Raw genomic sequence first — 27,535 nt, forward strand, 5'->3', positions numbered from 1 at the left:
GTGGAATATATAAAGCTATTAGAAATTAAAACTGTATTTAACAGTCCTGGAATATGTTTCCTGTGTATTACTGAATGAAAAAAGGAGACAAACAGCAAACGCAGTGTCATTATGTTTATATAAAACTACATCTAACATTGTGTGTATATAATACATCTAACTGATACGAGACACCACTTAGGAAGGACATTCGCAGAAGAGATCATGTTAAACTCCTTTTAACTTGTTGGTGCGATTTCCTTTTTTTTGGTATACAACCAACATGTACCTATTTTAAAAAGCTACTTTCAAAATTAAAAAAAAAAAAAAACAACTGAAGAAACTGGGTGTATCTAAAGAAAAGAAGACTTGGGAAGGTTGCGATACAAGGTTGGTCTACGCGAGATGGAACAGCCCACTGTGTGGACCACTAATATTCAGATGAAACAGAGACAGATTCAGAGATTTTAGCTAATATTTGCCTAAGATAAGGTTTGTCAACCATAGGAGTATCTTCATCGTCACCCCCATCACCGCTGTCGTCACCCTACCATGATCTCCTTGGGGCCGGCGCTGCTTAAGCCCCAAACTGGACCAACCCTTACAAATGTGCCTTCGTTCGATGACACCACCACGCACTGGCCTCCAGGGGGCGCCCCTTGCATCAAGGATCTACCCACAACTGGGTTAACTGAGTCATTTCTGAAAAGCAGCCACCAAGAGATCTGTTCAGCCCAGTCAGCAACTGGTAAATGGGGAGAGTGACAAAGTAAACCAAGAGCTACGGGCAAGCTTTGATCCAGAGGCAACCAGGACAGAGAGCAAGTGGAAGAGCATTCTGGAGTTCCGACTCCGTCCACCTAAGAGTTAACTTGGGTCGTCTTAACCACGGGACACAGGAGAAGGCTCTGGTCTCTCTGGGACTAGCTATTCACCCTGTGGCCACAGATTAATGCTACTCTTCTTTATTTACCTACCAGGGCTCCACAATTCCTAATATACAATTCCAAAATGTGAAAAGAATCCGGGGGGCGGGGAGGAATCTGTGTCATATTTGGTGGTATAACCTGCCCCATCTGAACTGTGATAGGAAAAGCTGATGTCTGTTATCCCTATTTATCACACTTAGTGTGAGTATTTTTTCATCTTGTTTGTTTTGCTGCAAAAATATTAGTGTGTTTGATTATAAGGAATTGCCCCAGGATTAAGAATGTTCAGTAAGTTGTATATATATTGTAATATCTATCTAGAATTTTTTTAAAAACCTGAATTCCCCTGGAGTTTAAGTGAGGGATTGGTGAGTTGTACAATTACAGATAATCTCTCTCCCAAAGCAGCTTACAAAACGCCTGGAGAAAGGACCCGCACAGTAGTGGAGCAAGGGAGACCACGCAGGGGTGTGGCGGGCGGGCGGGGTATCAGCAGCCCACGGCACGGGGCCAGTTAGAAATGGTTCTTGGCAGAAGCAAGGCGAGCTGCGTTTTGAGGGCCGCTCCCACTCGGAAAGGTCGGGAGGGCGTGGAGAATTCCGCCAGTGAAGACGGCAGCAAGCCCAGTGTGTCCGCGGCCACCTCTGCGGGAGCCATCGTGCTGGCAGCCCGGCGTGGGTGGGAGCTGCAGGGCCAGCTGCTGTGGGTGCTCACGCGGGCCCAGGATGCGGGGGCGGGGTCACGGGTGCCCTTGCCGTATGTCATTTCTTACAGGGGAGGGTCACGTAGAAGGTGGGTCTGGGAGAGGCACCAAGAGATCGAAAGCGGGCGGGTCCCGTGATTCAGAAGGGAGGGCCGGGGACAGCACCCAGAGTGGCCAGGAAAGGAAGGAGTTAATTTGAGAGGGACGCCAGAAAGACAGCAAGGCACCCAAGGCCACCTGGGCAGCTCACAGTCCCACAGGCCAGCACACACTGGCCAACCAGGACTAGGCGGCCAGGGCACTGTTTTATTCTAGCTCAGAACAGCACACGGGGAATTTTCCAGTGTCAACATGTAGCACTGATATGTGAATATCAAGAACCAGAACCTTGGCCTTTGTGCTTAACAAATTACCAAGAATAAATCAGAGTTGGTCTGAAGGGCCACGGCAGAGATGCTGGAGGAAATTTAATAACCACCATAAAGGAGAAGAAACTCTACAGATATCAAACTTGGTATCCCGTAAGCCTGTTTTGGTGATCAGAAACAGATCCACGTTTAAAAATACACACTCAGGGATACATAAAATGGTTTTAAATACCACCTATAAGTGTGAAAAATCTCAGCGTATGACTTCCATCCAGGGCTGCCCCCTAAATTCCAGATTTTTATGCATCTCCAGCCACGCATGTGACATCTCCACTTGGACGCACACTGTCCTCCTATCTTTCCGCAATGCTCCCGAATGACAGCTAACGTTCTTAGGGCACCGATTCGGTGGCAGCCACGGTGCTAAGTCCATCACAGGAATTAGCCCACCTAGTCCCCACAGCAGCCCCGTGGGATGCATACTGCTGTCACCTTTAACTTATCCCCCAGGAAACGAAGGCAGAAGGGTGAGCGATGTGCCAAGAGCGTGCAGCTCCTAAAGGGGCAATTGGGATTCCGACACGGGCACTGCGGTGCCAGTACCCACACCGAACCCAGGGGCCTGCACGGCTCCCCCTCCAGGAAGGACAAGTCCATGTCTCAAGCTGCTCGGGCATCCTTCACCCCTCTCTCCTTCATACTCCATGCCGGATCCTTTAGCATCTCTTGTCTCTACCTTCAAAATGTATCCAGAACCAAACCAGCTCTTACGACCTCCATCGCTGCCCGCTGCTCCCAGTCACTGTCATCTCAGCTGGACCACATAGGGCACCAGGCTTCCCCTCTCCTGGCCTTGCCTCTCCCATCCCTGCCCCCGATAAGCCTGGCCTTATCACAGCAACCTTCAAAAGACTGACCCTTCACAAACCTAATTCAGATCATGCCGTTCCTCTGCTCTAAAACCTGCAATGGCTCCCATCTTCCCCAGTGGCTGCTATGGTTTGAATGTGTCCCCTCCAAAATTCAGGTGTTGAAACTTAATACCACTGTGGTGGCATTAAGAGGTGGGGTGTTTAAGAGATGATTAGACCATGAAGGCTACTCCCCTCTTGAAAAGGATTAGTCCCCTTATAAAAGATTGTCTGACCCTCTGCCACATAAGGACATAGCGTTTGCGGTGCCATCTTGTAAGCAGAGACCGGAGCCAGACCCTCCCCAGACAATGAACCTGCCAGCACTGTGATCTTGGACTTCCCAGTCTCCAAACTGTAAAAAATAAACTTCTTCACACATTACTCCGTCGCAGGTACCCTGCTGTCGCAGCACAAAGCAGACTCAGATAGAAGCAAAGCCAAGTCCTTACCACGCGCCCCTGGTGTCCTGACTCCCCTCGGACCCCACCTCCCCTGCTCTCCCCACTCCCCCCTGCTCAGCCCCGCTGGCTTCCTGCAGTTCCCCGGGTGTGCCTGGCGCACTCCCTCTCTGGGGACTTTGCCCTGGCTCCTCCCCTGATGGGAACTCTCTTCCCAATTATCCAAAGGTCACTCCTCGTCCCGCTCTCAGGTCTTTACCTAAGTGTCTTCCCATCAGTGAGACCTTCCTGGACCACCTGTTCCCACCACCCACTCCCAACCCCCACCCTTGTTTTATTTGTCTCCATTATATTTAACATGGTCTTTTATCAGTTTTGTTCACCGCTGTCTCCCCAGTGGCCAGAGAAACACCTGTCACGTAGTTGGCACTCAAATACTTGCTGGATAAATTCCTGGGTGCAAGAGCAGGGAGAAAGCAACACGGAATACAAAATTCCTACTGGGATATTTCCCTTTTGTTCAAAATGGACTTGAATTTCCAAAGAGATATGGATTTTTCCACTTTTTCTCTTATTGTCTGATGAAGAAAATCCTGGCCGATTCGATGTAGTTAAATGGTTACTATTGCAAAAGTCTGTCCTTTTAATTTTACGGATCGTGGTGGGGCTTCCGGGCTCTCGCAGATTCCATCACTAGGACAGAATCACGCCGAGTACACGTGAGTGGTCAGTCACACCAGCGGACGGACAGGTGTTCTGACTCAACAATGGACAGACACCCTGTAAACCGACAACGCTGCTTTTCTTAAGGTCATCAGAAAAGCCGGAAGTCATCTCTGAAACCACATCCAAGTAAAGTACACACCTCAATGGCCAAACAAGATGAAACACATTTTACGCTATCCTGACTATTTCCTAAAATATACAAAACCTTCCATCTAAAAAGAGGGTCGTTCTTACAGTTACGTGGTTCCCCAGTGATGGGACAGGCACAGGTTTCACATGGAGAGTTGAAGTAGGATGGTTTGTTCGGACCCAAAGATGGATCTTATTCATCAAGCAACACTCTGTTCACTCCATTTTTCCTGCTCTAATTTCTTTTTGAAATAGGTGGGATCAGTGCTGCAAAGCTCTTCCTCAACGGCCTAGGTTCTGTCATGAAACAGCCCAACACCCTCTCAGTGCACAGAGCCACGCACACGGGAAGCCACGTGTCTGTGCACGGAGCCACGCACACGAGAAGCCGCGTGTCTGTGCACGGAGCCACGCACACGGGAAGCCGCGTGTCTGTGCACGGAGCCACGCACACGGGAAGCCGCGTGCCTGTGCACGGAGCCACGCACACGGGAAGCCGCGTGCCTGTGCACGGAGCCACGCACACGGGAAGCCGCGTGCCTGTGCACGGAGCCACGCACACGGGAAGCCGCGTGCCTGTGCACGGAGCCACGCACACGGGAAGCCGCGTGTCTGTGCACGGAGCCACGCACACGGGAAGCCGCGTGTCTGCCCCGGCAGCTGCTGGCACACCACACACATTTTGAGAGCAAAGCTCAACAGAGTCACAGTTCACTCTTTCCTCTAAGCTGAGGTCACATATACACAGGCCACAGGTCACACAGAATAACAGTAACAGCCCACATTTGGGAAGCTGCATGCAGTTTACGAAGTCCTTTCCCAGTCATCTGAGTTAATGACAATAACAGTAATAACCGAATAACAAAGCTCTAAGCTATGGGCGGTGCAGCACCATGACCGTTTTGCAGATAAGAAACCCAGAGTTTGGAGAGATCACTTCAACCTCCGTCTGGGAGCTAGTAAGTGGTGGAGCTGTTAACAAAATGTGTACCTTCCAATGTCAAGTACAGCGATATTTCTATTTACTCTCATTTGAGATAGACACTGCTGCTCAGGGCCGAGTTTATGAACTGTCAAATTCATACTGAATTTGGATTTGGATTTGAATTTGGATTTCAAATAAAACACTCAGGTGTTTTCCCTGCTTTGAGCGACAATAAAATTCCTTGTTGTAGACTAACCTACTCACTGAAACTTCTGGATGCCATACACCCAGGAATCTACTGGAAGGCACCGGAGAGTTGGCCAGGCAGCCAGGCGCTGCGGGCCGGGTTCCCAGAATGCCGTGCCGTGACAGTAAGGCCACACTCTCTGACCCTCCCCCCGGGCAGTACGAAGCCAAAAGGCTGCAGTGCCAAGCACAAGTGATGGCCCTGTAGGAACCGTTAATGGAAAATAACCAGACTCTGAAACAAAGAGGTTTATTCTGAGCTAACTGTGAGGGAGTGTGGCCTGGGCAGCCATCATCACAGGAGTTCCTGAGACAGTGCGCCCAACGTGGCCGGGCCACGGTTTAGGGAGGTGGGAATTGCAGGTAGAATCATAAATCAATACATGGAAGGTACATATTGGCTTGGCCCAAAAAGGCGAGACATCTTCAAGTGGGCGGCTTACGGGTTCTAGGGAACATCAGAGATTCTTTAATTTGTAATCGGTCAAAGGAATAAAGCTTTAATAGCTTGGAGTCAGTAGAAAGGAGTGTTTTAAGTGAAGATAAGGAAGTGTGCTAGTCATAGACAGGCCACAATCTACTGACTCAAGGTGATCTGTCAAGCAAATTGATGGCCTACAGGTGTGACTTAACCTGTGCCTTGCGTGGCCTTACGTCCTGTTTGTAACTTAGTACTTATTGCTACAAAGGGTCTGTTCTGTCAGTCTTGTGATCTCTATTTTAACATCAATGCCGGTCAGTTGTAGTGTCTGAACTTCAAAAGGGAGAGGGTATAAGGAGGCATGTCTGACCTCCCTTTCCTTCATGGCTGGGAACTCAGTTTTAAGGTTTTTCTGGGGACCCCTTGGCCAAGAGGGGGTCCGTGCAGTTGGAGGCGAGGGGCTTAGGATTTTATTTTTAGTTTCCAGTACAAAGCCAAGCTAAGCTTCTGGAGGTGCCGCAGGGCTGGGGAGGGGCAGAAACGGAGTTCAGGTCTTGCTGAGGAAATGCGGGTCGGATACACACCCCATCCTTCCAAGTGGAACCCCCAAAAAGCTATTTCCTAGCAGCAAAAGAGAACTGGAAACTCATTGCTCTTTCACAAAAGACTGAAATTCAACTTTACACCAGCTCAGTTTCAGACTTGATTAAGGTGATCTGCCCTATCGTAACTGCCTGCCAGAGAACAAAACTAAATCCTCTTTGGAGGATGAAAACAGCAGTGAGAGCCTTTAAATATCTCTATTTGTTCATACACAACAAAGCACAATAACTGAAATGAAGAATTCAGCAGGTGAATTTAAAAGCAGATTAGATGTAGCAGGAAAGGACGGATGAACAGGAAATATATTGGCCAAGAGAACCACAGCCAGACCGAAGTGCAGGGAATAAAAAGAGTAAGCACAGGAGAGAGCACAAAAGGCTCAGAGGACAGGTAGAAACACCTAGCAGAGGTGTAACTGGGGTCTCAGAGGGAGGAGGGGGAGGGACGGACATAGCAAAATTGAAGCTGCAGATTCAGGACGTTCTACAAACTCCAAACAGGTTCAAGACAGAGAAAACATCTAGGCACATTGTCGTGAAACTGCTGAACAACAAAGACAAAAGAAGTGTCTCAAGAGGCAGCCAGAAGAAAAAGTCAAAATGCCTTCAGAAAGAACAGGGCAACTAATAGTTGATATTTCACCAGAAACACTGATAGCCAGAAGACAACAGAAGTCAGCTGCCGAAACTGCCAACCTACAATTCTACATTCGGTAGAAATACTCTTCAAAAATAGAAGTAAAATAAAGATGTTTTCAGAGAAACAAAAGGATAGAATTCAATGCCAGAAAACTGGTACTAAGAGAAATGGAAATACTAATGGAATACAGGGGAAACGGTCCCGGGGGAAAACAGACATAGAAATGAGAAGTAATGGCAACATAACATGTGAATAAACCTAAAGGATATTTACCACATAAAACAATAAAAGACGTCCTGTAGAGTTTACACATAGAATTAAATGACAACAAGAGCACAAGAGGGGAGAGGAGGTAAAAGTCTGTGCACAGTAATAAAACTATTCATCTGTATTAGACTTTCCATATATTTACTTATCAGTCAAGACTGCAACAAGCTAATAGAGGGGAAAAGACTCCAGAAGAAGAATGATAGAAGAAAAGCAATAAAAAGCATGTGAGACTAACAGAACACAACTATGTCATGCTAGTGTTAAACTCAAACATATCAGTACTTACATTAAATGTAAAAGAACTAAATCCTAAAATTAAAAGACAAAGATTGTCAGAGAAGATAAAATCCAAAACCCAACTCTAAGCTACGTACAGGAGATGCACTGTAAATATAAGGACATAAGAAAGGGTGAAAGTAAAAGCAGAGGAAAAGATACACCAGGGAAAAACACGAAACCAAAGAAAGAGGGTGCGGCTATGATGATATTTAAGATAAGCAGCGGCACTCGTGATAAAAAGGGCATCTCGTAAGGATAGAAGGGTCAGTCTGCCAAGACAATAGCAGATACTCACAAACAGGTCTAAAATATGAAGAACACAGAGAGTTCTGTTCAACAGAGCCTAGCGCTGGTCAGATCACCCTACTGGACCACACAATCGCCTGTTCAGCTGCCTGCCTCTCCCACGAGACGCGGGCCCCTTAGGATATTTCCATTCATCACTGTGTTCCCGGGATGGGGGAAGACAGAAAGGACTAAGGAATAAAAAAACCAAATTACATGACTCATTTAGCATCCGCTTGTCTTTGCCCAAACTATAAAACAGAGTTACAGACAGGGAAACTGAGCCAAATATGTGGACAGGCCCCCCAGCACTGAACTCTGAAAATCCGTTTGCTAATGGGCTGTGATGAGGGGACTCACGGCAGGCCCTTCAGAGATGCCAACACAGACACAAGCTGGATCTCTGCAGTCTGAGCCTTGTACTCCCTACCGCTGCCAGCTCGCTCTGTCATGGAGATGGACAGAAGGTTTGAAATGGTTAAAAAAAGTGTGTGTGTGCGTGGGATATACAAAGGAAAGAAAAAGAATGGTCTATGCCCCCAAACCAGGGATTGGTTTTATAAAGACACCAAAAACAAAACCCAAAAGAGCACACTGATGGATAACGAATGACACGGCTTTGGTCTGAACTTTGCACAGGAGGGGCAGGTTAGCCCCTGAGTTGTGAGCTGGTGGGGGACCTGTCACAGCAGAGAGCCTTTGTTGCCGGCCACTTGAGCCCCCGCGTCTCCAGTACCTCCCTGAGCCTGCCAGCACCTTGGCAAGAGCGGGCAGAGCTGTCACGCAGACTGGACACACGAGCAGAATCCCACCTCCCGACCGGCGTGAGCAAAGTCCCAGGGGAGTAGCCACAACGTACACTCTTCCAGCACATTTTCCTGCACAGCCTGAAGGAGGGAACACCCCGTTTCTTCTCCACTTCTCAGGCTCCCCCCAGGAGTTTGGCTGCAAGTGACCGACACCCATCTCTTCCGGTTTGGGGGCACACTCGGGCCACATGCCCAAGACTCAGGCCTAAAACCCAGGAGTGTAAAAGACACCGTGGCAGCGGGTGGGAGCCAGCCTGGTCCATTAGCCAGAGCCCCCGGCTGGGAATCCAGGCACTTAGGGCTCCAATCCTGCGCCATGAGCCTCCTCGGGCCGCAGGCGAGCCACTCACTCTGCGTAGCTCAGCTTCCTCGCCTGCCTCACACGGTGATAAAGCTTCAGGGCTTAATCATTTCACAATCACACCGACCTCCTGGGGGAGGAGGGCTCTCCACATAGAGGCGCTGCCTTAAGAGTAAGCCCAGGGATGTCCCAGCTGCCTTCCAATCCCTCAATGTGCTCCTACTGACAACATAAAAAAGGGAAAAAGCCACCTCTGTCCTGCAAACCAAGCCTACAACCCAGCAAGTCTGACTTCCGGGTGAAACTCCTGAACTTTCCAGAAGTGGGGTCTGAGTTCAGGGGATCCTGGAAACTGGCACATATGATGTCATCAGAAATCTAACCTCCCCGCCCCCTGCACAGGACTGCAACGCAGGTTCAATAAAACTCATGTGTGTAACGGGCGGAGCATAGGCCCTGATACTGATGAAATCTTCAATAAGTGTTTTATTATTGTGATTATGGAACGCACTTTAAGGCTCACTGTTATGCCACAGCCAAACTCCACCTGCCCCGCCAGCCACAAATGCCAACAAGGCCCGGCCATCTGAACCTACAGAAGTGCCCACGCCCACGTGCGACACCCCCTGTGGCACCCATCTCCGCCATCAGGCCTCTGCGTGGCAGAGCATGCGGAGTTGGAGTCAGGGTGACAGGTCGATGGGGAAGGAGCAGTGGAGCAGTGGCCTCCGTCCCGGGAGTCACAGGAGGACAGCTGCGAGTGCTTGGCTGAAATCGTGAGCCGCTGAAGTACAAAGCACAGAAAAAGTTCGGGGCCCCCCAACTCCACCGAGGAGCCGGGCTGCTTCTGGTATCCCCAGATCTTCTGCCCCCTAAAAAGAAAACCCCGAGTCCCACAGTAATTGCCTCAACCAAAGCTTCCCGCCAAGCTGGCTGACTTTACGCTGCAAACTTTTTCTTGGATTCAGCAATGTTTACTCTCCCAGAGTAAGAACGAGAAGTTTAGACTGTATCTTTCCCACAATCCTTAATCCTGATTAGCCACTTTTAAAACAACTGCCATCAACACTGACAACCCCGTCAGAGTGAGACTTTAACACCGCCTTCTCGATGACATGTCCTTAAAAATAAATCAAGGAAGAATGCCCCGTTCAAGAGCTTTGGCCCATGTTTGGGCTGCGTTAGAGCCAGACATTTCAGAAAGTCGTCGAAACAGAGCTCGTTAGTGATTCTTCTGAAACAGATGCTGAGCAACTGTAATTTGCAAAATTGAGTAAAAACAATGTATTCTTGACTTTTAAACCCTGCCAGATAAATTCATCAGGTGTACAACTTGGACAAATTCCTCTCTCAAAGAAGGTTCCTTTGTGGGGATACGGTTCAGCAGACCTGGTCTCAGGGGCACTATTTCAATTTGAGACACAAAAAGGTTTCAAAATCCCACATTTTCAACTCAGTGGTAGGAAGAAAGGATGGCAATGCAGGGAGCAGCTTCCTAACGACTTATGTTTGCAAGCTGAACAAAACCTGTTCCTTTGCCAAGCAGCTCTCATTTTTAAGGGATTTAATTAAACGAAAAGGAATGGTATTTAGCTGACAAGGAAAAGAAGAAAACAAAGATAATGTTTTGTCCCCTACAGGTTTATCTGATTTTACTACATAAACTATTTCAAACTGAGCTGTCTCAAGCTTTCCCCAGTAGACAGAACCAGAGCCCATAAACTTCCTGGGTTCCACGTGGTTTCTGTGCTTGACTTTCTCATCAGACGTATTTCTAGGCAAAAATCAAAAGCTCCCTGGAAAGGAATCTGGATTCTGGAAAGGCTTTGGCGGAAGACGATCACCTCTTCGACACATCCTGCTGTAAGGAAGGCAGCGGGAGCCTCTGCCCTGCAGTCTCTGCGCGGCACAGCCCTGGGGAGGGGGTTGGGAAAGCTTACGAGAAAACGGAAGCCGTTTCAGGGCCTGCCTGGCCCGGCCCCTCCCACAGGCCTGGGGTTCAAGATGCATCCACTTCTGCTTGGTATTAGTCAGCTCGGGCTGCCACACGAGCATGCCACAGACTGGGGGCTTACATGACCTTCATTTCTCACAGTTCTGGGGGCTGGAAGTCCCAGATCAGGTACCAGCAGGTTTGTTTCCTGGTGAGGCCTCTCTTCCGGGCTTGCAGACGGCCACCTTCTTGCTCTTTCCTCACACGGGAGAGAGACTCACATCTTTCTCCTCTTCTTATGAGGATGCCTGTCCCGTTGGATCAGGGTCCCATCCTATGACCTCATTTAATGTTAATCACTTCCATAAAGGCCCTCTCTCTAAATACGGTCACATTGGGGTTTGGGACCTGAACATGGGCAGGGGAGGGGCAGACACTTCAGTCCGTCACCGACTCATTCTTCCACGTGCTGCGGTCGGGGGACAGAGAGACTTCCGGTGGGGCCTGTATGATCTACAGAGCTCACAAGATGATTGCTTTCAATGCTGCCTTTGAGGGCTGGCGGACGGAGCAGACAGGTCTAGTGGAGAACAACCAAAGAAAGATCTTCAACATGGATTTTTCTTTTTTTTTACTAACTGGGTAGGGGAACAGTTAAGTAGACAAGGGCTTGACAGAAAGTCCTGTGGCGACTGGGATAGGACAGTTTCTTCAACACACAGGACCATCCTGTGCTATACAAAACATTTGGCATTTCTGGCTCCTGGTGGTAAACGCCAGGAACACCCCACGGGTTTTCTAACAGCCCCCCAACCCCACCCGCACACTTCCGTCCTCGCTCTGGGTAGGTGGCACCACTCTGGCCCCAGAACCACTGAATTAGCAACTGCTCCAAGGCTCCTTTTAGCTTCACAGTTGCACAGTTTCATGAAATTATATCCCCGGATCATGTGAACAGAGCCTAAAATAGTGCGCAGTCTACAGTGTTAGACTGTCCTTCAAGTGTCAGCCATTGGCCTTAAATTCATGGCTGAAGACCACCATGTTGCAACCGTCTGGGGCTCGGGCCTTGGGCCCCTCCCTCTGCATCCGTTCCCTTGGGTCTGACATCCAGTCTTAAGGTTTTAAATACCCTCCATACGTTGAACATTTCCAAATTTATATTCTTGCTAAGACCTTTCTCCTGAACACCAGACACATTTCTCACCACCTACAAAACAGGTCCACCCACACAGTGATGCACTAACATGTCCAAACTTCCCTCAACCCGCTCCACTCCCAGCCTCCCACACATCTCAGTTAAGGTAACTCCAACTCTTCCCTTGCTCCAGCCACAATCCTTGGCACCCCCTCCCAAGCGGTACCCTCGCCTCCAACCCATCAGCACATCCTGCGGGCCCCACCTTTGGAAACTATCCCATCTGACCACTTATCACCACCCCCAGTGCTACCTTCTAGTACCTTCTGCCTGGGCAATTGCAACAGCTTCCCACCAGGGAGAGGGGAGGAGCAAGTAGTCCGGAAAAGCACCTTCAGAATCCCCATCGGTTTAATTTGCTTTTAAGTCTTTACAATTTATTTGAAATCTCAAACCAAGGTAGACATGAACTTTTTTTTTAAGTTGAGAAACCATGCTTTTTCCCAACACAAAGAAAAGATAAATGTTAGAGGTGATGGATATCCAATTACCCTGACTCGATCATTACACACTGTATACAAACTATCACATGTATCCCCAAACTACATACAACTATGGTGTATCTAACTTTAAAATACACACAAAAAAGAAACTCTGTTTCCAAGAACAGGATGGGCCCTATCTTCCTAATACCTAAGAGAGACTGAAACATCCCGTACATAATATTTGGTATTTTACTCACAGCAGGGTTTTCTACGCTTCCTGGTTGCATGTAAATATTTCTTCTTGGCACAATATTTCTTATGCACTTTAAAAGGTAAATAAAATACAACCCGAGAGTTTTTTTTGTTTGTGAGCCTCTGACACCCTGATTGCTTGTGTCTGTCCCTAAGGGCAACAGGGGCAGACTGTGATCGCATGCTTTCCGGTCCCGGGAGAACACACGCGGTGTGGGTTCACTTGACCCTACTGCGCATGTGCCCCTTTCATTCTCCTTTATTCCGTTCTGATTCTTCACCCCACTCAGGGATTTACGGAGCACTCCCCGCGTGCCAGGCACGGAGCTAAGCGAGAATCACGCGACAAACGTCTGTTGCGTTTACTGAGCGCGGAGGCGTCGCGTAACGGCCCTGCACGTAACAACTCACTACTCTGAGGAGCGAAGACAGACGAAGAAAGAAACAGGCGACACACGTGGTGCGGGGGTAGTGACAAGAACTAAACACCAGTGGGGCGGGGGCTGCGCTCCTGGGAAGTGGCCCGGGGACGCCGCACCGAGGTGGCTCCTGAGAAGAATCTCAGGAAGGAGGCAGCAGCCCTCGCACACGCTGCGTTTCATCCTCCCAGGTTACAGAGGCGGCGATGTTACGTCATCTTAAGGATGACAAACGTCACAGGATTCAGACCTGGAGGGTCTGGGATTTCAACTCAGGTCTTTGAGGCTCCCAGACCGTGTTCATCATTAACCTCCGCTTGCACTGTGTTCAGCTTTATCACAACGGAAGACGGAACTCCACCGTGCAAGCATTTCTGTAGGTCTACACAAAGGGGGAGACCGCAGAGATAAGAAGGAAAAGAGAAAGATTTTTATATAGGAAGGTCAAATTCTTTAACCTCTATTGGATATACTGGGGGAAAATTCAAATAGGTAACTTGATCTTTTTAACCTGACATTCCACAGGAATGGTTATTCTAGAGCTCACATTTGAGGCATTAAATTGGTTTGGCTCTAGGCATACGACCGACTTTGGATAGACTTTAATTTAGCCAAAATCCGGCAAATGTGGAAGCCATCCCAGCTGCCCCCTTAACGCATGCAAATGAGTACGACACAGTAGCTGGAACCAGAATTAAACCCCCTAAAGTGCACCCACACCACAGGATGAATATTCAAACATCTGTTTGGACCAACTCATATCTCAAACATTTTGAAAAAAACCTATGTGCACACAGTTTGGGGCCTTTGTGGGGACCTGCCAGGCGGGCAGCAGAGCAGGAACCAGCCCCCTCGCTGACGAGCCATCAGAAAGGACATTTCTCTCACTCTAGGGAACGTACATAAAGGTAAAACCTCGGTGGAAAACTAGCCCTTAAACCAAACAGTGAAACGAAGCCCAGACATCCACGGAGACGTCATTCCAAGCAGTGGACCAGGGAAGATTTTTACAATGGTTCTGCTGGACTTTACTTCCCTGAGTTTAGCCCATGCCCCTCTTAAAACTATAGTGACCCTTTCTGGCCTTCAGCCAGTAGCGCTAATCACTGGGCAGGTTATTAACACTCCAGGTGCCTCAGCTGCTTCTCTGTGAAACGAAGACAACCTTCTAGTCCACCTTAGTGCACATGAGGATGGCATAAGTGGGTCCCTGGGGAGGCCTGGGAGGTGGGGCAGTGAGGACGTACACACCTGGCACCAACCAAAAGCAGCGCAGACCCTTCCCCTAGAAATACACGCGTGTCCCCTAGAAATGCACGTGTGTACACGCCCACGACTGTGCACGCGGCTTTGGCTTCAAGACTTTCATAGAGTCGCAAAGCCCATGCATGGCTCCTGGGGGTCCTTGGATCCCAGGTCAGCACATCTGATTTTAGACACAGTGTTTAACAGTTAACCAGGAACAGGGTGTAAGGAGCGAGTAAAGGTGCCTTCAACAAAGAAATTAATCAACCACAGGAAACATTAATTAAAGATAATCTTCTGGAGTGGATTTAGAAAGATGATGAGATTCTTAGCCTTACGTACAATATGTGCCCACATGTATTATCTGTTCACACACACACTCTTTTCTCTGAGCCTGAAGAACTACAAAGGTACAAATTTCTCAAATATGAGCTGCTGTGAGTGAACAGAGCCGGCTGGAACCCAAAGAAAGCTGCTCAGAAAGGCAGCCCTGGCGGTTAACAGGGACCTACACTGTCCACAAAGCCCCTGAGAGTAGGGGAGAAGAGAAAAATCCTCTTTTGACGAAGCTTATTGACTTACAACACAAAACCAACTGTGGCCTCCGTCTCTCCAGCTCAGCCTCCTGGTCAGTGTCTGGAACTCACGCCCGCGAAAGCCAACTGCTTGGCTCTCTGGGAGGACCCGATGCCAGGGCACGGCTTCTGCACTGGCCTCCAGCCTGGGCATCCCGGCCCGAGACTCACGCCTTCTGGGGCCTGTCCTGGCCCTCCCACCCTCCTGGGTGTGCCAAAAGCCTTGGCGTGAAGCAGACCCTCCAACCTGAGGAGCTGCACACCCCACGTCTCGGTGGGCCTGCCTCCCCCAGCAGCGGGAACGAGGCCAGGCTAACCTGATCGGAACCCCAGAATCCAAGCACAGAGCACCATACTCGGCAGATATCTATGTTCCATTCCCTGACCAATGAGCAACTCTAAAGGTAACTTAGTGAGCGGGAAGACCTACCAAGCACCCAGGAAAACAGCTGCCTTCAAGACGTGCCTTCTTATTTTTTAATAATCTGAAACGAGACCAATCCACTAAGAATTCCAATGTGAACAACCTTCTTATCAGCAAGGATTAAAGGTATAGAATGACAGCAAGGACTATGAATGTCACTCTTCTGGTAAGTGGTGACAAATACTCTTTAAAATGCCTGCAGGCCTCCTGAGCTGAGCCCAGGGTGCCCGTCACCCACAAGTCCCAGGTCTGTACAGAATAAAAGCCGGACTCTTAAAAGCCTTTGTCTCAGCACAAGGTGTGGAGAGGTGTCACCTGTCCCCTCTGTGTCCTCTGCTTCTGCTCGATTTAACGTCCACCCTGCTGGCCAGTCAATTTCCCCTTCCTGGTCTCTGGAACACCTCCCACCTCAGCTGTCCCAGTACGCAGGAACTGAGATTTTCTTCCTTCCAAGGTTGTGAACAATGGAAAAGTTTGATTTTTGTGAACAGATCTTAAAAATAACAAGTGATCAGTAGAAATGGGGTCAGTAACACAACTTTCTCTTTCTGACTCCCAAGCTCCGGCCAGCAACCCCCGGCCCCTGCGCACGGCCACGGGGCCAGAACCCGATGCAGGACCCTCGACTCCCTGGAGCACACACAGGCCTCGGGATTTCCTAGTCGCCAGCGCGGCACAGACGCCGCGCACGGTTTCCCAGGGCAACGGAAAAGCCCAGCCTCACAATGAAAAAGCCAGTGAAGCCGCCACCGGACGCCTGGCGAGGTACTCACTGGTCGTGCCGCGTGTCGGGGATGGCTCTGTCCATGCGAAGCTTGTCACTCTCCACTTGGTTGAACTTGTTGCGGGCGTAGGGGTCCTGCCCGGAGCGGACCATCGTCCCTCCAACGTACGCCTCCTGGTTGAAGTCCGGCCACCGTACCTTCCCTAAAAAAGCAAAGCAGAAGGTATGGGACGGCGGGAAACGTGCCCAGAGCGCTCATGGCCGCAGCAGGTGTGAACTCAGGAACCGTGTCACGGCGTCCCCCAGCGCGGCCATTCAACAGCAAACAGCTGGAGCAGCAGGACCCGGCGCCGCCGCGGCCACGCCCAAGCGGGGAACTGGGTGTTTGCCGCGCCCGACGGGCAGGGTCAAGGCTGGGGGCGCGGGTGCCCACCCGGTGAACAAAGTAAAATTAAAGCATCCGTAACTATGGCCCCACTTATGTTTTCTATGAAAGGAGATATTCTCTGCTTGTCCCCCTTTCTAGGGATTACGATAATGCCAAAAGCATCTCAGGCAGGGTGACAAAGATGATGTGAATTAAACATAAGGTGTCCCAGCGTGTAACATCAGGTAACACAAAAATAAATGTCTATACAGAAAATAACACTCCCCAAAGAACAGGAAATCGAACATCTCTTGGTGACATTGCCTCCGGGTCCTTCTTGTGGCTGTGACCGCACTCGACCCCGCAGGGAAAAGAGAACAGTGGGGCTCAGAGAGGCGCCCCAGCGAGCACAGCAGGGACCTGGCCATTCCCGACACGTGTCATACTTGTCCTCTTCCCGGAGGGAAGGCAGTTAAGGCCACCTGACCGTCCACTGACACGTGGGCCTGAACCCACGAATATGTGGCCACTCTAGAAGGCCAAGCACAAGGTTCTCCGAGAACACACCGCGTTCTGGGGAGTTTTTACCAGGGACCCGGGGCAGGGGCAGTGCTGACAGCAGACCCGCATGTAGGGTGAAGAGCTCAGCAAGATAGGTTAAGTCCAGACGAGCTCAGGTATAACAAAGGCAGAGCCAGAGAAAGGAGTGAAGACACGACGCTCCGACAGCAGAAAAAGGGGGGAAGGAAAGACGAATTGGAGGCAAAGAGAAAATTCATGACTTGGTGTCAACCCCGGGTTTCCATCAATCACTGACCACTTGCTACCCATCTGATCTTGGACAAGTTACTCATTCTTTGAAATTAAGTTTCTTACAAAACAAATAAAACAACAGAACATTTTTTCATGAGGACTTAATGGCCTGTGATGCTTCAGTTCCATGGATATAACAAACTCAAAAAAAAAAAAAAAAAAAAAAAAAAGAACAAAGAAAAAAGAAAAAAACCCCAATAATAGCAAACCTGCCCACATGAAGCTCGTAAAATTTCCAGTGGTTGTAAGTGCTATGAAGTCACGTAAGGCTGTTAAAAGGGCAGGGGGGCCGGGGTTGCTGATTTACATGGGGTGGCCTGGGAGGGTCCCCCTAACAGGGTGACTTTGAGTGGACACCTAAACAAAGGCAGGGGGTGGGCACGCAGCTCTCCGGGAAGAGCGCAGGGCACTGCAGTGCAAAGGCCCTGGGGTGGGATCAGTTTGACTAATGATCAGAGTGTGGGGGCCGGGGGGCAGTCAGAGCCAAGGTCAGAGGGGAAAGGCAGGGCTGTGCGGGAACAGGCGAGCAAGAGGAGTGATAGCTTTTCTGCAGCGTGTCAACCCTTGGGCTGTTTAGTTGAGGATGAGCGCCATGGCACCGTAACAGCGTGTGTAGCTGCAAATGCGCTTTCCCAACGGGAGTCCCTCAGCACACCACCGAGGGAACGTCTGTTCCTTCCTCTACTTCAGGGCTGAGCAAACTGAGGTTCGGTTACACGTGATTTGCTCAAGACCGAAGAGTAAATTTCCCATCTAAAAGCTCATCTGCTTCTTGTTGCAATTGTCCTGCGAGGTTAAAACCCCCATCTCATCACAGCTGGTTGCCGTGGAAATGCTATTTGGGGTCACGGAAGCCTGGCCTCTCAAATAGGAAATCGGTTCCAAAACCCACGAGCCTGGCTCCAGTGATGATAGCGTGGCCCTGATAAATGTCTGGCTACGGAAGCTGGTCAAAGTGTCAGCATTTTTTTCCACCTAAAATAAAATGTTTCCAGAACATTTTATTGGAAACCTGTTTACCACGCAAAGACAACCCTAAAAATACTTACCGATCTCCCACTCTCTCCCTGCTTCCTGCCTTCACCCTCATACTTTTTCAAGGATGAGAAGGAAACAATACCCACCCACCTGCGCTAAAGAGCAGGAAGACCCTAGTCCTCACCACGTGAGTTTACCCCTCGCAGACGACCACAAAACAGGCTTTGAAAAATCTCTGATATAATCTACACCAGCAGCACCTATGACAGAATTCCAGTGAGTTGGTTCTAACGAACGTTTTCAATGTCCTAAATGCTGGTCACTGCACCAAGGAACTTTGAACTATGGAACAAGGAGCCATGATGGACCCCCCGCCCCCAATGCACAGCCAAGAAGAGTCATCACCCAAGAGACGCTTCATCTCATGGTATAATTCTGCTCATACCCGCTGCTGCTCACCTGCTTCGCCCAAGGAGAGCAGCGGCCAAGCTGAGCTCTGGGAGCTTCGCTCGCATGCCCACCTGCACATCTCTTTGTGCCGCGAGACTCCCCCCCCTTTCTGGAGTGAGACACAATTGCAGCAGAGGGTTTTGCAAGATGTCTAATGCCGATCAATCGTGGGGCCACCAAGACACAAGCCAGCAGTGCTCATGAGGTGCTATGTGCTAGACGTCACGCTCGTCCTTCAGGGACAGCTGAGCACAAACAGGCCTGAGGCCCGCCCTTGTGGAGTTCATGTTCTAGGAGGTGGGGGGGGGGCAGGCAATAATCAAACGACTGTACTATTAATGTATCAATAAAACTGAGCTCAGTGCTCCGATGGTGAGAAACGCTGTTCCGTGGGAGCATGACGGAGGAAACTATCTAGACCAGGGGGTCAGGGAAGGCTTCCCTGCAGGAGTATCCGAGCTGAGATTTGAAATAAGGAGTAAAAATAAACTAAGAGAAGCCCTTTGAGACTTCACAGAAATACCTTCAACATCTTCTTCAACGTCCAAAGACTGCATGAGCTTACAGGTGCCAACTGCGACCTTTTCCTTTGACACAGGAACATCTTCAATGGGACTCTGTTGGGTGGGCCCTGCCCTGCCTTGTGACATCTCCCCAAAGCACAAAACCACTGTACTAGAGACAGATTATGAAGAGCATTTCTTTCATACCAGCTTAGCAGTATGTTAGAATACTACAGGGGCTTTCATGTTTGACTAAGACACTCATCTTACAATATGACCCCGATGTCGCCATGCAAACACACACACAACTGACACTAACTTAACCCTCGCTCTACGAGATGAACAGATTCATTCTTGTACGTGGGTGTGTCTCATGCGATTGGCTTCAGCATCTAGTAACCAGTCACAGTCCAGAATTTGTAAAACACTGGGCTCAAGAAACACTACAAAAACTGGTAATCAATTACACAGAACTGCGAGGGCCGGAGCCACCCTAGGAGGCAGAGGAAGGAAAAAGCACAGAGAACGAGGTTCACAGAGGACACACACGCGCTGGCCGGGCCCCTGCAGGAAGGGAAGTGGCCAGGTGTACAGGTAACTGAGAATTCAGAGTACAAGTTAGAGGTTGGAAAGAGACAGCCAGATAACAGATAAAATGTCTGAATATTTTGACTTTTTAAAAAATGACATTCATACATCATCTTGTGCTTCTATCATCTCTTTAAAATGTTCAGAAAGAGTTTGGGGAATTAAAGAAGTTTTAAAAACTAAAAAATATAAGAGAATCTAGCCAAAATGGTCTTAGCTGAGCAGACGCAGCCGATGGAAAATGCCTCCAAGATATGACATTTTACACGAGGAGGCAGAAACTAGCTTTGTCACCAAAGATGACGGGAAAACAAAACACACATTTAAATAACATGAGAAAAGGTACTTAAATAACATGAGGAGAGAAAGGGAACATTACCCCAAGAAGGGCTGTGAAAACAGCTTGCTTATTAAATAAGGTAATGAAAATATTTATGAGGAAATTTATTTCCATAAGATGGACTTCCCTTTGAAGCCGAAGAAGGAATCGCGTGACCTCGCGAGTGCTGAAACCGGTTCTGTAAAAATGAGCCTGCAGACGATCATTCTGCAGAAAGGTCGGGCCGTCTCTCTGCCACCCTGTCCTGACCTACTGGGGCTGGAATGAGAATTGCCACCACATCCCCGCCAGGCCCGCAGGCCGTCCCACACGGTCCCTGCTCCCTGCCCCGTAACCGCAAGTGGCCAGTGGAGCCCTCCCCACCTTCAAGGCCACATCCTTCCAGAAGCACCTGGCCCAGGACGGGCTCCCTCTCCGGCGATGGCCGTCCTGCACATGTCCTGCGGGCACCGTTCCTCACGTGGCTCCAGGCTTCCGCCCCCGAGGGGCTGAGGACAGAGCTCCTTGCATCACAGACCCGACCTCACCCACAGCACCCGGAGCACCCTACACGCACGGTCCGCAAACGCCTGTCAACTGCTTTACCACGGATGGTCTCGTCCTGGGTCTAAGGGACCCGAAGCTGATCATCAAAAACCAACCCAAATCCTGCACAAGACTAGGAAGGACACGGCTTCTTGTTAGCGCCTACAATCTCATGGCTGGGTTGCTGATCCAGCCACATCTGAGAAACGTTCTTCCCATGTGCGGGACAGGCTATGCCTACACCTCGTGCCACGTGTCTGCAGATATTTTTCAATGGTGCTCAACAGCGAAGCTTGCAGCCCCTCGGATCTGCCTCCCCCGCTGATGTGGAATCAGTCAGGTCACTGGTCGCAACGGGGGTTGGGGGGGTCACAGGGGTCCAAGACAATGCCCGCGTCACCAATGGGGCTCGGAGGACCACAGCCTGGCGCTTCGAACTGAGACGACACAGGCACAGAGGACACAAGGCCTCAGTGTGCGTGTGGTTCCCTCCGGCCTCTGGTCTGCGAGAAATCGGAACAGCGTCCCCGCTGTGGTCCGCGTGAGATCAGGACAACCGTCCACCGCTGCAATGGCTATAAAAAGTAAATGAAATGACAGCAGTGAAAGCAATTCCTACAGTGCCGACGTCCACACACATTATCTGATATTCACAGGCAGAAACGGCCAAACAGAAACAACCCCTCGCCCTGCGGACTAACCCCCACATCCCGCACTGGGAAAGGGCCAAGCCACCAGGCCCCTCTGTGTCACCCACAGGGGTGTCCCCTCTGCACCTGACCCTGGGAAGCCAGCACGAAGTGCTAGAGGGGGTCCTGGCCTCCCCCGGAGGCTCCCGTGGGCACCTGCCCAGGTGAACGTGGGTCAGAACCTGCAGACGCACTGAATTCACAACCTGCTGTCACCCATGCGCTCCCTGCTCCCTCTCCGCACAGTGCCCGTGTGGGGAGAGGACGGGGATCAGTGGGTGATTTAACCTATGTCTACACCTGTGTCCTGCCTGTTCCATCCGCTGCTCCCAGGAAACACCTGGAAATAATAAACACTCAGTGTCAGCCCCACTGCGTGCTGCAGGCAGGGGGGCTGTGACAGGGGTCTCGTGCCAAGGTAGGTGGGAGGGGAGAGGCGCTTGCTCAGGACCACGGGGGTCATCGATGTGACGAGGTGCCGCCAGGATGGAGCCCAACGTGGAAAGTGCAAGTGCCCGGGCTACACTCAGATAACACTTAGCTATACCATCGGCTGTAACATGGCCAGTTAGGGCCTCAAGCTTCTCACCAAAGCTGCTTTTAAAATTTCTTAGCAATACTGGACCTGAGAAGGCCCCGAGTGTGCACGGGGGGGGGGGGGGGGAAGCGGCTCCCCCCACATGCCTCGGGCACTTGCCTTGGCCCCTTCCCCTGCCCCCCACCCCACCCAGAGGCTGGCGGGGGCCACGAAGCCTCCAGGGGCGTCCACACAGAGGCGGCCCTAGTCCTGCTCAGACGGACGGGGCAGGGGAAGAGGGGCCTGCCTGCTGACGCCCGGGTGTGCGGACGGGGTGAGAAGGGAACATCCTGCATCCCAGGGTGGAATTCTACCCTCTCCTCGCCCGCTGAGACCCAGACCCCTCCCGCAACCCTAGGGTGGGAAGAATATGTAGGGGACGTCTTGGCATTTTGTTCCTGCTCACACTTGCAGTCCCGAGGAACGTACGCATGACTTCATGAGACAGCCGTTCTATTTTGGGTGAAGTCTCTGTCAGAAAGGTCTTAAATTTGGAGGAAAAAACCCTGCCACTCTCCATTTCCCCTGGTTTGGCCAGAAGGGCACAGTGTGGTGAAAATGCCAACCCCCAGAAAGCGCACAGAACGGATGGAGCGCGGCGGCCCTCTCGAACAGCAAACGCCTCGCTGGAAAGCCCACCCACTACTGACGAGGACACGGATGACTCCGTGGTCGAAGGCAGGGTCCCCAGGGCCGGTGGTGCAGAGCAAGTCCACAGAAGGGGCTTGGGCTGGGTCCCCAATCGCGAGCAGAGCCTGCCAGACGTGCGGCACGTATCAGAAGACATCTGGAGACAGACAGACTCGTGCAGAGGGGTGGCGGCAGGAGGCCAGAGTGCGCTGTCTCCAGCAGCCCCGAGTCCCCTCGCCCTGGCTCAAGGACTTGGACCTTATTCTCCACCTTCCAGAGAGCACAGAAAGTCTGCAGCAGGCGACACTCCGTGTCCCCTGACCCCCGACACGCACCGTTTCTTCTCCAAGCCAGCCCAGCCCCTGCAAACCCCGCACCCGCGTCTGGGTCTTCGCTCATGTCCTACGCGTGTGGCCAGCTGAGCCACCCCTGCCCCGCCCACCTCCTCCGCGCGGAGCCCTGCCTGGGGTGCCACATCTCTCACAAAGCTTGTTGTGCCTCTGTGAACACGGCTGAGACCTAATCACTGTTTGTGATCCTGCCCTGCAACCCTCGAAGGTTCACCTGTGAACCGTTACCACCGGGTCTCCGCCCGCGCACCAGGGCCCTGGCCGTGTGTGGCACTGTGATGCAGTCGCTCCTCCAGCTGGCAGCACTGCCTCCCAACCTGGCCACCCCGCGAGGACCCCTGCCTGCTGTCCGCAGCCGCAGCCTCTCTCCAGGGCACTCTCTGTCCTGACAGCAGCTTTTCTACAAACCTCTCGCCAGAGGCTCTAGACGCTCACTCTGCTCCAGTAACTCAAAATCCTGCCGAGGCTGGAGCTCAAGTCCACACGTGTCCCCCGGCTGTTGAACACAGGAACAAACTCGGGGACAATGGTGCTTGTCCCTGCCCTGCTGGCACCTCAATTACTCCCAGGTCACTCCCCAGAAGCTACAGCCACATCCTGGGTCCTCGTTGTGCCCTCCTTTCTGGACAGTGGTCTGGACTTGGAGACACAGTCACTGAAAACCGTTTTAAACAAGTCCTCAGTATCTCTCTACCCGACTCAGGCCTCAATATCCTTCCAGCCACGTCTGTCGTCCGCTTTTCAGCTTGGAGATCAATGTCTGGACAGAGAGGACGGAGACACAGGAGGAATGGACAGGCCCCGTTCCCCGGCACCACGGCTGGGCGGCCCCTCTGTTCTCTCCTCCCGTCCAGTGTCGCAGGCGTGGGCTCAGGTCACGGCTGGTGCTGACTTTGCAACGCACCGGACTGGCTGCTGCCCGAGGCGGCAGGGCCTGGCCGGAACCTGCGGGCAGCGCATTTCAGCAACAAACACAAACCTCCTGCAAACACCTGGCTGCCACCACGGCTCGTTCTGACGCTGCTCCGAGACCTGCGGCCCACGGTGCGTTTGGTCCCCGCGTCCTGTCCACCTCAGCGCTGGGTCTGGTCCCTGATGCTGAGCAGACACGAGTCCGGGGAGGGCAGGGCTAAGCAAGAGGAGCCAGCGTGGTGCGTGCCCAGCACCCTCAGACCAACGGCCCCGCGGCCTCCCAGCATGGGCCAGTTAAGAAAAGGACACGGCCCTTTCCCACTGTAGCCACGGAAGTAGTGTCCAGGCCCCGGGTGACTTCCGGCTCCGGGAGAGACGGGCCGGGGCCCGGAGAGCCAGACCAGACCCTGCACAAAGCCCCGCTCAGGACCCCGCGGGGAAGGGGTCCTAGGTGGGTGCTGCGTGACAACGTCCCCAGCTTCTGTCTCCAGGTCCCTTCTGCACGACACGTTCTGCCCACTGTCCTGTCCCAGCCGCTGCCCGCCCGCTGTCCCCTGAGCTATACAGCCCCCAGGCCCGGCAAGGTCTTCCTCCTTGTCCCGTCTTTGGCTTCCTTGGCGAGCCTCCCCGCTGGTGCTGTCCCACCGCACGAGGCTCCTCGGATCCAGAGTTTCTCCTTCCTCCCCTAATCCACCCACCGGGCCTGGAGTCATATCCACCTTTTCAGAATCTGTTTCCTCCTAGCTCAGTTTCCGGACTTTTCCCCTCATCTTACCCAGTCGGAGAGCAGCACAGCACCCCCGGAACAGACGGTGGCTGACGGCCACAAACACACGTGGGCTGTCGTCCCGCGCATGGGGCCAGGGCTGCTCCGGGCGCCGCTGGCATCAGCTCTGGGCCAACACTCGGGGGCTGACGCAGCCAGAGACAAGGCACGCCCGCCCCCTGTGGGGTCTCAGACCCACGCGGGACTCCACGTCCACGGGAAACTCGCTCCAGGCGCCTAACAACCGACCCTCAAATGAACTTTCAGCAAAGATGCTCCTATAATCGGGAGACTGCTTGCATTTGCATGACTTGTTCAAATAAATTCTAATTTAAAATAATGTTACCTTTCCAAATAATGTCATTTCTTTCTCAAAATTTTTGTTTTTGCTAACCCTCACGGTTGAAAAAAACGATCCAAATCGGTGAAACTGATCTTTCGGAGGAGCAATGCCCAGACGCACACGGACACCCAAGGGCTCAGAGGTGCAGGCGGAACTGTGGCCGACAGAGTAGAGAACTCCCGGGGTGACGGTCCTTCAGTCACAGATCAGAACCGCCGGACACGTGTCACCTGCCACCCACAGGTGGACAACGGAAGGGCCAGTGTCCCGGGTGCGGGTCCCCCTGCACAGGACACAGTCTCAGGGACTCAGGCTGCGGGGACTCCTGGGTCCTGCAAGGGTCTCGCCGGGCACCACAGGTCTCCACGCAGACCCCGCCAGGGAAGGACGGTGCCCACGGACGCACGGCTGCCCCAGGTGAGGCGGCAGCCGAGGACGGGACGCAGAACACATTCGAAACCGAAGGACGGAGCTCTCGGATGTATTTTAACCTCTTGGCTGATCTCAAAGTGAATATAATCTTACTGCACTTTAAAGAAAAAAATTGCTAATATTCTTCCTCTAGAAAGTCGTAATTCATACTGCTGCCCCGCGAAAGAGAAGACCAGGGCAGGGCCAGGGTTACAAACAAACACACCCATTTCAATTCCAAAGGCTCCTAAATTATACCCCACCGTCACTGGAGATCTGGAGTGACAGGAAATTTGGTTCACCTGTGAGGAACGGGCTCCTGAAATAAGGAATCCTACATATTCATTATCAAGGATGGAGAAAAGACAGGAAATTCAAAAAAGTGATGAAAAGCGATTTAAAAGAAAGTCTAAGAAAATATCAGATGTTATAGGAGACATGCTCTTTGCTTATTTAAAATTATCTGTGCTATCAAAATGACTTAAAAATACCATGAAACAGTCTCAAATGATAAAGTACATCTTTGCATGTGAATCTTCATATATCTCTTCTCTAAATTTTAAATAAAAATTCTTCATTCTTCCTCTGTGTGTCACAGGGTCTAACCATAACAAATTTACCCTGCTGTGCATGGTCTCAGCCAATCTCCTTCTTCATCCTAAATGGTGGTAAAATTATCAAAGGGAATCTACTGCCCAGAATCAAAGCCGACACATGGAGGGAGAGAAGGAGAGATCATCTGCTAACCACTGGCGACCTGGTCAGCCCCCTCGTGTGACGCCTGGCCCAGGCCACCCCACAGCCCCCCAAAGGACACTGTGATGTGCGGTTCCACCTGACACCTTAGTTCCTGGGAAACTAAGGCTTGAAAGTCAAACTTACCCAGTGTGTTGCTGCCATAAAATGATGGAACCACAACTCAAACTTGGGTCTTTCTTGTGCCAAATCTACGTTCCTTCCACTGTGCCCGACGACGCACCTTCACGAGGTAGCACTACAGTGAAGCACTAGAAAGCAGGCCGCACCCCTGCGCGGCTCCCACCTGCCCGCACCTTTCCAGGTGGTGGTGCCAGCCCTGTCCCCATCGCTGCCGTGACTCAGCCTCCGTCTTTGAGAACACGTCCCGCCACGGCCTAAGAGGCGCGGGTCACGGGAGCCTGTTGTCCCAAAAGGGAGCCGTTCCCCGGACGGCTAGAAGAACTGGCGTAGCTTCCTTCTCCAGCAACAGAAGCTGCCTCCCTGGAACTGCCACTCTCTGGGGGCTTCACATAAAAAGGAAAAACAGTCTCCAGCCTGGTTTGCACGGCAGTCTTTCAAATATTTGGTCATCACGATCCCACGTCCCCTTGGAAGCCCTTCTGTGAAGACACCCACAGTCACTGCACGTGTCCCTCATCAGACGCCGCTGCCGGCCCTCACCCCCGAGACCACCTCTGATTCGTCAGCGTCTCGGAGAGCCCTGCGCCCAGAACAGAGGGAAGTATGTCCAGTGTGGGTGACGACACGGAGAACACTGGATGTGACCCGACTGGTTTTGGACACGGTATTGCTACTAACAAAGCTTAAGATAATTCTGGTTTTTAAAAGCTCCATCAACACTTCTGGCTACTGATCTCAGCCCTTGGTCTCTGCTTTCTCACTTGTCGGAACGGGAGTAAGACGAGCGCAAGATTTGTTCTCCTAACGTTGGCTAGGTGCAAGCAAAGAGGCCCCTGTGGAAGACAAAATGGCAATTAATACTTTAAAAAACGCTTAATCGCAAGCATTGCCATTGACCCTGCAATGTCACTTTTAGGAATTTATTTCAAGGAAATCATTATGGACACATAAAGGTTTACCTCTAAGGACACTGGCGGGAAGCCCTCTCTGTCCTGCAATGCAAAGTAAGTTCAACCAGTCGATGGCAATGGACATGTTGTTGCCATTAAAACTGTCCTAGGAGATGCTTATGGACGTGAAGGAAGCTCACGATGTACCACCTGGGCAGAGACAGTGCACTGTGGTGCCTGTTTGTATTTTTAAGAACTTCGATGTAAGCAGCTGGTTGACAACTGCACATAGGAAGAGCCCTGTTTTGGGAGAGGAGGAGGAAGAGGAGGAGGGGAAGGAGGAGGGGGGAGGCGGGGGAGGGGAGGAGGAGGGGGAGGAGGAGGGGGAGGAGGGGGAGGAAGAGG

The 27,535-nt window shown here is 51.4% G+C and overlaps 1 protein-coding gene across 1 annotated transcript in view; it reads right to left on the minus strand.

Moving 5' to 3' along the window:
* GALNT2 (polypeptide N-acetylgalactosaminyltransferase 2) overlaps positions 1 to 27,535 on the minus strand; it is a 189,170-nt gene that overhangs the window by 53,709 nt on the left and 107,926 nt on the right. The window contains exon 3 of the mRNA XM_045537230.1: positions 16,169 to 16,322. Coding sequence (XP_045393186.1) covers positions 16,169 to 16,322 — 154 coding nt within the window. The remainder of the gene's footprint in view (positions 1 to 16,168; positions 16,323 to 27,535) is intronic.

Source organism: Lemur catta, chromosome 25 (genome assembly GCF_020740605.2).
Source record: "Lemur catta isolate mLemCat1 chromosome 25, mLemCat1.pri, whole genome shotgun sequence".
Taxonomy (NCBI): domain Eukaryota; kingdom Metazoa; phylum Chordata; class Mammalia; order Primates; family Lemuridae; genus Lemur; species Lemur catta.